The sequence below is a fragment of the Chiloscyllium plagiosum genome, chromosome 30, assembly GCF_004010195.1.
Source record: "Chiloscyllium plagiosum isolate BGI_BamShark_2017 chromosome 30, ASM401019v2, whole genome shotgun sequence".
Lineage (NCBI taxonomy): Eukaryota > Metazoa > Chordata > Chondrichthyes > Orectolobiformes > Hemiscylliidae > Chiloscyllium > Chiloscyllium plagiosum.
In genome coordinates this window covers 34450956-34460818 of record NC_057739.1, presented here as the reverse complement: position 1 = coordinate 34460818, position 9863 = coordinate 34450956, and the positions used below count along the sequence as shown (strand labels likewise).

Sequence of the window (9863 nt, the reverse complement as noted above, 5' to 3'; positions counted from 1 at the left end):
GTCCGAGGAGAAGAAGAATTGACGTTTCGGGCATAAGCCCTTCTTCAGGAATGAGGCTGGTGTGCCAAGCAGGCTGAGATAAAAGGTAGGGGAGAGGGAATTTGGGGGAAGGGATGCTGGGAATACGATAGGTGGAAGGAGGTGAGGGTGATAGGCCGGAGAGGAGGTGGGGGGGCGGAGAGGTTGGGAAGAAGATTGCAGGGGGGAGGGGGGGGGGGGGGTGTGGAAATGAGGAAGCTGGAGAAATCTACATTCATCCCATGTGGTTGGAGGGTTCCTAGGTGGAAGATGAGGCGCTCTTCCCCCAGACGATGCTCTCCACCGCATCTCCTCCACTTCCCGCACCTCCGCCCTTGAACCCTGCCCCTCCAATCGCCACCAGGACAGAACCCCACTGGTCCTCACCTTCCACCCCACTAACCTCCGGATACATCATATCCTCCTCCGTCATTTCCGCCACCTCCAAACCCCACCACAAGGTATATATTTCCCTCCCCACCCCTATCAACGTTCTGGAGAGACCACTCCCTCCGCGACTCCCTCATCAGGTCCGCACCCCCCACCAACCCAATCTCCACTCTCGGCACCTTCCCCTGAAACCGCAAGAAGTGCAAAACATGCGCCAACACCTTCCCCCTCACCTCCCTCCAAGGCCCCAATGGGTCCTTCTATATCCGTCGCAAATTCACCTGCACCTCTACACACATCATTTACTGTATTCGCTGCACCCGATGTGGTCTCCTCTACATTAGGGAGACAGGCTGCCTACTTGCGGAACATTTCAGGGAACACCTCTGGGACACCCACAGCAACCAACCCAACCGTCCTATGGCTGAACACTTTAACTCCCCCTCCCACTCTACCAAGGACATGCAGGTCCTTGGCCTCCTCCATCGCCAGACCCTGACCACACGACGTCTGGAGGAAGAGTGCCTCATCTTCCGCCTAGGAACCCTCCAACCACACGGGATGAATGTAGATTTCTCCAGCTGGCTTATGCCTGAAACGTCGATTCTCCTGCTCCTCGGATGCTACCTGGCCTGCTGTGTTTATTCAGCACCACATTTTTCAACTCAGTTCTCAGCTGCCAATTGAACACTTCATCTACAAAGAACCCATATTCAGACTGAAGAATCAGGTCTTCATTACATCAAAAGATTTGACCTACTGTGCTACTGTCCTCATGGCTGTGCCACATGTCTGATGTGACATGGCTGATGCAGCTGCCCTATCATCAAGCACATTCTGCAACCAAATCTGAACTGCCAGGTTCTATCTTGTAAATATGTACAACTACCACACAGAAGCATCAACTTTGGTTTTTTGTGTTCAAGCCATAGAGCTGAATTTTCAGTGTTCCCAAAGTTTGAAATAGAAACTTGGTTTCAATTTAAAGAAGCCATTCTTGTTCATCATCAGGGCTCTCCTGCCAACTAACTTAAGATATTGTTAGCTCTTGCTTGTCAAGCGTTTAGGTTAAAAATTTTAAAAGTAGTCTGAATAGGTTGCCACATGTTCAGAAATTGCCTAGCTGCAGGATATTGGGGAGGTCTCCATATGTAGCTATACTATATATTATTGGCTATATATACTTCTCTAACCCAAATCATCATCTCAGCCTTGTAAAGGGATAAGTGGTGAGAAGAGAGACATAGTAAGTTGGTTCCCTCTTCCTTCTTCAGGTGGCAAGGAGAGGCACTTGCCTATAAAGAAGGGTCCAGGTAACAATGGGGTCATGATTGCAAGAATTTGGGTCCAATGTTAATGAAAGGCAACACTCTCAAGAGAAAGGGAAGAACACCAGGAATCAGAAAGGAGGAGAAGGAAAGGAGTGTCTGGAAGTCCACAATCCCCCAACAGAGAAAAATATTCCTTTCCAGATTTGATAAAAGGCCATCAACTTCAAGTGTTAACTATTTACAACGTTTTCTTTTTTTATCCCAGTATCCTGAGCTACTTACACACAAGCTTAAATTTCAACTTGTAGGAAATGCATGTTTGCTTTTTTAATTGATTCGTTTATTTATTATCACTTGTACCAAAGTACAGTGAAAAGCTTTGTTTACAAGCAGTACAAGCAGATCATAATAAGCATGGATGTACAGAACAAAAGATTTAGAGGCATGCAGGCAACATTGCTCAGGGTATACAAGAGAGATCACCATTAGCAAGGTCAGCATTATTTGAGTCTAGAGACTCCATTCATCAGTCTAATAAAGGCCAAGAAGAAACTGTTCCTGAATCAACTGGTGTGTGTGTGTGTGTGTGTGTGTTTGTGTGTGTGTTCAGGCTTCTATATCTTCTGCCTGATGGAAGAGGTTGCAGGAGACCATTACTGGGGTGCAAAGGGCCTTTGATGATGTTGGCAGCTAGCCGTGTAAATGGAGTCCATGGATGGAAGGTTGGCTTGATAATAGCCTGGGCTGTGCACATCACCCTCTGTAGTTTCACATGATCATGGGCAGAGTAGTTGCCATACCAGACTGTTATGCAATTGGACAGTGTGCTCTCAACTGTGCATCTGCAGAAGTTTATGAGGGTCCTTATGGACATGGAAAATTTTCTGAGCTGCCTAAGGAAGAAGAGATGTTGTTGTGCATTTTGACCATGGCAACTACATGGGAAGACCAGGACAAGTTGTCGGTTACCGTTAGTCTGAGGAATTGATGCTCTCCAACCTTTCGATCTCAGTTCTGTTGACTTAGATGGGACTGTGTTCTCTTCCTTTCTTGCTAAAGTTAATGATCAGTTCTTCAGTTTTGCAAATGTTGAGAGAGAGGTTCTTTGCATTGCACCACGTCACCAAGCTCTCTCTCTAACTCCCTTCTGTATTTTTTCTCGTCATTGTTAGATATCCGTCCTACTATGGTGGTATTGTCAGTGAACTTATAGATGGCATTCATTCAGTCATGGGTGTATGGAGAGTACAGTAGGGGGTGCAGGGCACAACCTTGGGGACTCCGGTGTTGAGTGTTAGCTTGGAGGATGTGCAGTTGTCTGTCTATCTTCACTGATTGTGATCTGTGGGTCAGAAAGCTGAGAATCCAATTACAGAGGGTGGAGCAGAGACCAAGGTTACAGAATTTTGAGAGTAGTCTGGAGGGGATAATGGTGTTGAAGGCCAAGCTGTAGTCAATGAGCAGGAGTCGGACTTAGATGTCCTTATTGTCTAAATGTTTCAGGGATGAGTGCAGGGTGAGGGATATGGCATCTGCTGTGGATCTCTTATGCCAGCAGGCAAATTGTAGGGGGTCAAGGTAAGTTGGGAGACTGGAGATGATGACCAGCCTCTCGAAGCACTTCATTATTCTTAAGGTCAGAGCCACTGGGCAGTAGTGATTAAGACACATTGCATGTGCTTTCTTAGGTCCTGGGATGATGGTGGTGTTCTTCAAGCAGGTGTGCACTATGGCTTGCAGGAGGGAGAGATTGAAGATGGTAGGCCCACAAACCTACCAACAAACTAAAACAGCAGCTAGTGAACTTAAAAGACCTATCCAGACAACAAGCAAAACGAACGTCATTTACAAAACACCTTGCAAGAACTGTAACAAACACTACATTGGACAAACAGGCCTGTAACAAACACTACATTGGACAAACAGGCAGAAAACTAACCACCAGGATACATGACCATAAACAGCCACATAAAGACATGACCTTCTATCACTAGTATCCTTACATTTTGATGAGGAAGGACACCACTTCGACTGGGACAACACATCCATCCTACGACAAGCCAAACAGAGACATATACAGGAATTCCTGGAAGCATGGCATTCCAACTGGAACTCTATCAACAAACACATTGATTTGGACCTCATTTACCATCCTCTGAGAAAAGAGTGGGAAATGACATCACCAACATAGGAAATGGCATTACCAACCCAAGGAAACCTAAACACAAATAGAAAGTGGGACATAATACCAATGCTTCACTGGAGGCTCACTGATGATGTTACCTAGTATGGTGACAAAACGTCTGAAAACCAATCTTTCAGCTCAGCGAGCAAACTTATATCCAGAACCTCAACCTGAGCTACAAATCTCAAAACCTGCTAGATTGAAGATGTAAGTGTTCAGTATGAACTAAAAGTATCTGAAGATTAAAACAAAAGTATATGAAGAGAACTGACAATAGAAATTCTGGAAATCAAGATTGTAAGCTGGTCTATTGTACAGAAAATAACCTTCAATTTGATAAAATAATTATCAACAGTAAAGGGCTCTTCAGTAAAGGGAGGGCGCTTGAGTTTTCTCACCATAGGTAAACATCTACCATTTTATTTGTTGTACATCATACCTTGCATATGTAGTTTGTCATTAGCTGTTCTCACTATGTCCCCCAGAATTCAGTTAGCAATTGTATGAATTAGTCTCTCCCCTGATCTTAGAACAATGGTGCATATACTGTACATTTCATATACACACGACGCAATAAGCAAGGTAAGCAATGACAACTGAAACAAGTAATTATTGGCAATTTTATTTACCCTTAGTGTCATCCATAAATTGGAAGCTGTTTAATCTTGAATGTGAAAACCACCGACTTTCTGGCACAGAATCAGCTTTGACTGTGCCTAGTTTAATAATAAACTTTATTGCCTACCTGATAAAGAGCTAACTGATTACATATATGGACCTGGAAGACCTTGCATCATCAAATAATGTTTTCTCAAAGATTCATCTGGTTGGGTCCAACACTCAGAATGATTAGAAGATAATTACAATCATAGGATAAGGTACATCAGCTCCATAGTCTTGTAGATAATATCGTTGTTCTGTCTGCAACCTCAGATCAAGAAGATGCATCAACTATTTTTTCTACCCAAGTTGTTTGACAGAGATTTGTATAAAAATCAACCTCTTTCTCTAATATAATTTCCACTGGTTAGCACACATATGGAGATGTTATAGGGCAAGATCTGATAGACTATTGGAAACCGTGTGTATTTAGGAGAAATTAAGAAGTAAATTTACTGTTAAATAAATGACTATTAATAAGATTTAAATATTCAGAATCTAAACTGTAGGAAAGACATCATAGTTTCTTAGCTACAATATCACTCAAACAAAGGCATTTGGGTTTTTTGACAGTGGCTTGACAACACAGCTCTCGATGTATTCAAACACAGTGTAAGGATCCTGGTCTGCATTGACATGGATTGCAGGGCTGTAGAATTGCTCCAACTCACTCACATTGGCATGATAAACTTCAAGTGCTTTTTCCACATTTTCTTCAGCATCCTTAGGATTTATTTTGCAGCGACTGTAAACCTCACTAGTTGGTGCTGGTTTGTATATGGAATGATATCTAGAAAGCAAAATAGAAAATAATAATTGTATCATAAATGAATGAATATCATGAGAAATTAATTACATAAGCTTGTGCTGAAGCGAGCCCTACTGATGTTATTAGGATATTTCTGATCATCAAGATTATTATAAAGTTACTTTTTAAAATCTGTTTCCAATGGAACAGCCTAAGATAACACTTCATTTAGTAATAAACTTATATTCTTATGATCGCACAATCTCAGAATTTTAAAACATATTACTTACATAATTAATTTATCCTAATATAGAAACAATACCTGAATCATGAAAATATAGCAATCACAGACAGGAGGCAAGAGGAAATTACAAGTTAATAAATTAATATTAAAATAAAGTGCTGAAAACATTGAATGGTCCACAGTACAGGGCCATCGATGGAATAAACCTCACAAAATTGTCACAGAATATTCAAAACAACTTTGAGAAACATTAAAATTATTCATAACACATTAGAGATAATGATCAAATCTATAGCAAATAGTTATGCTCAATCACATGACAATAATTTAAATTGAGATAATACTTGCAAGAACTAATTAAATATACAATGTAATAAAGATCATAAATTCTAGAGCATCGTGCTGAGCTGTGCTGTAGTAAATAGCTAATGACTGATTAGTTAATGTATCTTACTGTTTTGTTAATTATATTTGACAAAAAATTAGAACTAGTGTAAATAATTCATCACATGGCAATTGAAGTTGTCTCGATTAAACATAAAGACAAATCAAACCTAAAAGAAAAATAATAAATGTCACAGACAGCACATTATAAATAGATATTGAAATTAGAATGACCACATAAATTGATGTCTTTGAAGTAAACTTGCAGTTGACATTTATCCAATTTAAAATACAGTAGTTTTTTTCTGAAAACTTTAAAATATTACTGAGAAAGGTCAAGGCAGTCACTAGCAAGAGCTAGCAATGCATTTGTTTGGAGCCAGCTGAAGACTCATAAAGAGAAACATCACACTATGATGCAAAAATTATGACATTGGGCTTTTGAATAGATGCAGCCCACAGCCAGAGGCAGTCAGCAAAAGAAAATAATGAGATGTACTCACTTTATTTCAGTCTGCATCAGTTTCACACATATGTTTAAAAACCAAACTTTGTAATCCAAACACTTTATGGGAACACTAATACTCCTAAACATAACAACTGCTAAAAGTGTAATGGGAAACACACCATGTAGGTTAAGATCAGAGGCAGGAAATATAACAGAATTCTTATTCAAACATGTAACAGAAAAATATTTAGGAAATGAGAACATAAGTCAGCACGAAAAAGGAAGCAAAATACTGTGTTTTTTTGAAATCTGAAATAAAAACCATCGTGGAGAAAATCAACAAGTCTGGCAGCATCTGTGGTGGAAGGAAACTGAGTTAACACTTCAAGTCCAACATGACTTTTTCAGAACTGAAAAGGGCTGAAAGATGGGGAGGAGGAGCAAATGGAATGGATCATAATGTGCCTATAACAAAATACAAGGGGGTGCTAATGGTGGTAAAGAGAATTTTGCAATTTAAAACTGTGTAAAATGAGGTGTGAAAGTAGAAAATTGGTCTGCTTTGCTGACAGCCGTCTGTGTGTTCTGTGTCTTTGTGTGTGTGAGACTGTGTGTATGTGTAAGTGTGTGTGACTGTGTGTCTGTGTCTGTGTGTGTGTGAGACTGTGTGTATGTGTAAGTGTGTGTGATGTGTGTCTGTGTCTGTGTGTGTGTGTGAGACTGTGTGACTGTGTGTATGTGTGTGTGTGTACGTGTGTTTTTGTTTGTGTGGTGGGCTTGAGGGGAGGGTGAAGGAGGAAGACGGACTTGTAAGCAAAATCAAAATGGAGGAAGAAGGTCATGCTATGAAGTTGTTGAGTCCTGAATGCTGAAAAGTGCCTAAGCAGTACATTTGTTGTTCCTTTTGGGCTTCATTGGAACCTAGAATAGAAATATTAGCATGGGAGCAATATGGTCTATTGAAATGCCAAGAAATTCTCAAAGATCTTTCTTACAGACAGAGTGGAGATATTCCACAAAGCAGTCACCCAGTCTGCACTTAGCTTTGCCAAAATAATGGGGACCACATTATGAGCATCCAATACAGCAGACTACATTGAAAGAAGTATAAGCAAACTGCTGTGTCAGCTGCAACACATGTTTAGGGCCATGGGACAGTGAGGAGGGAGGAGGTAAAAGGGCAAGTGCTTTGCCTTCTGTGCGTTGAACACTTGCCTTCTGTGATTATTTGTGAAGATGTCATGGGGCAGGTAATAGAGGAATGGGCAGGTGTCATGGACAGAATGGTCCCTGAGGAATGCTGACAGTGGAGTGGAAGATAAGAAGTATTTGGTGGTGACATGCTGATGGAGGTGACAGAAATGGCAGAGGATGATCCCTTGAATCACCTTGTGGGTGGGAGGAAAGGGTGAAGGCGAAGAGAAGGCAATGGATCAGACATGCTCAGTGACCAGTCAAGCAGCTTGAAGGAATCTTCGGTTGAGGAAAGAGAAGAACAGTCAGAGGCAGCCCTATGGAAAGTGGCAGCATTGGAACAGATGAGATGGAGATAGATAAACCAGGAAAATGGAAGTTTTTGCAAGAAGCAGGGTGTAAGGAAGTGCCGGTAAAGTAACTGTGGGAGTCGGTGGGTTTGTAGTGGATATTGGTGGACGGCTTATCTCCAGACACAGAAACAGTGAAGACAAGGAATAGAAAGGAAGAGTCAGGGTTGGACCATGTAAATGTGAGAGGAGGATGAAAATTGGAAGCAAAGCTGATGATTTTTTTTCTAATTCGATGTACTGGAGAAACAGTTGTGGAAGGGAGCCCAAGTAGGACTCGAACAAGGATAGGCTGTCCACCAAAAACCTCTCCTGCCCTGTGTCTTGTGCATAGACATTTGCCAAAGTCGAAATGCAGTCATGGTGGGAAAAAGTTTGAAATGCACTAGAATAGGGGTCACATGGCCATTAATCAAACTGGAAAATTTTAGGCCTTAGTATTTCATTAAAAATTGGTGCTGGGACCACTGTTGTTCAACATTTATGCAAACAATTTGGACTGAGCAATTGAAAGCACAATTTCAAAATTTTGCATTTGAAACTAATTTAAGGGGTGTAGTTAATAGAGAGAATACCTTCAACAAAACACAGGAAATTATTATTAAATAACATCTGTACAACTTCATAAAACATTCCTAGGTGCTTCAAATGAACACAATGAAACAAAACTTTACACTTACTGCATAAAGTGTAATGAGCTAAATGACCAAAATTAGGTATAATTTTTAAAGAGGTTCTTAAGAAGACAAGTGAGGGAGAGTGGAGGAGGATCCTGCAAAATGATAACTATAAATGACAAATGAGCTTCAAAAAAAATAAGTGTGAGTGAAATAACTCCACAGAGGCCAGCATCCTACCACATAGTTACCTTTTATTTACACATAGAAAGTCCTTGACATTGATCTAGCTCCATCAAATGTCAGGATGTCTGACACTCCTGTTTTTATCTGTCAGCCAGGGCTCCCTGACTTGACCAGATTAACAGCCCCAATCAGGGAACTCATATTCTATGAGTTCCACCTGGCTGACCTTGTTACAATCCCCATTTCCCCCTCTCTCTGTGTCTGAGGCCAAAGGCCTTTTCTTTTTCTTGTAGCTCCATCTGGGGCATTTTTGCACTAGGACAGGTTGCTCTGACTTTGCCTCAGATACTGGCGGCGTATAATGTACAGTAGCTTGCTTCCTGTGCCTGGAGTGTCTCAGGAGAAATGAATTCTCTTTTTCAGGTGGCAAAGGCATTGAGGAATCTCAGACCCTGATGTCTATTCAAAGCTTGGTGGAGAGGGAGAACCCATGGGTTCAGCTTGCCTTTCCGACTGTTTTGAGGAGCTAGGCATGTTTTGCTCCTGCCTTGTTTGCAGTTTTCATATGGTCCACATGCTTGTTCAAGACCTTTGAACTTTATATGTCACTGGACCTGATCTCACGTCAACCATGTCTCTTACCCATATAGGGCCATTCCTGTTGTTCCTCCACCAAAGTTTATCCCCTGAAGTAAATGGTCTCTCTCGTTTTGCAGAGTCTTGTACCTGAAATTGGCGTTCCTGATGCTGTTTCATCCTCCCACCCCAGATCGGGAGAATCAGATTTAACCTGGTGTGGAGTTTTCTCCCCATTACCAACTCTGCTGGAGCGGTCTCTGTAGTTGAATGAATGGTGGTCCTATAATCAAACAGGAACTGCCACAGTTTGGTATCTAATGAAGCTATAGACTGTTCCTAAAAGCCTGCCTTCAATGTTTGGACTGCTCTTTCTGCCACACCATTGGATGATGGATGGTATGAAGCTGTCTTTATATAGGTAAAAACAATGACTGCAGATGCTGGAAACCAGTTCTGGTTTAGTGGTGCTGGAAGAGCACAGCAGTTCAGGCAGCATCTGAGGAGCAGTAAAATCGACGTTTCGGGCAAAAGCCCTTCATCAGGAATAAAGGCAGAGAGCCTGAAGGGTGGAGAGATAAGCTAGAGGAGG

The 9863-nt window shown here is 41.6% G+C and overlaps 1 protein-coding gene across 4 annotated transcripts in view; it reads right to left on the bottom strand.

The window, feature by feature from the left end:
- Positions 1–4031: 4031 nt before the first annotated feature.
- Positions 4032–9863, bottom strand: part of ak8 (adenylate kinase 8) — a 178116-nt gene continuing 172284 nt past the window's right edge. For 2 of the 4 annotated variants that reach the window (XM_043720309.1, XM_043720312.1), the window contains one exon: positions 4033–5314. In XM_043720309.1, the coding sequence (XP_043576244.1) occupies positions 5068–5314 (247 nt within the window). In that variant the 3' untranslated portion in view covers positions 4033–5067. Of the gene's footprint in view, positions 5315–9863 lie in introns of all 4 variants that reach the window. The other 2 variants (XM_043720311.1, XM_043720310.1) reach the window with 2 other exon arrangements.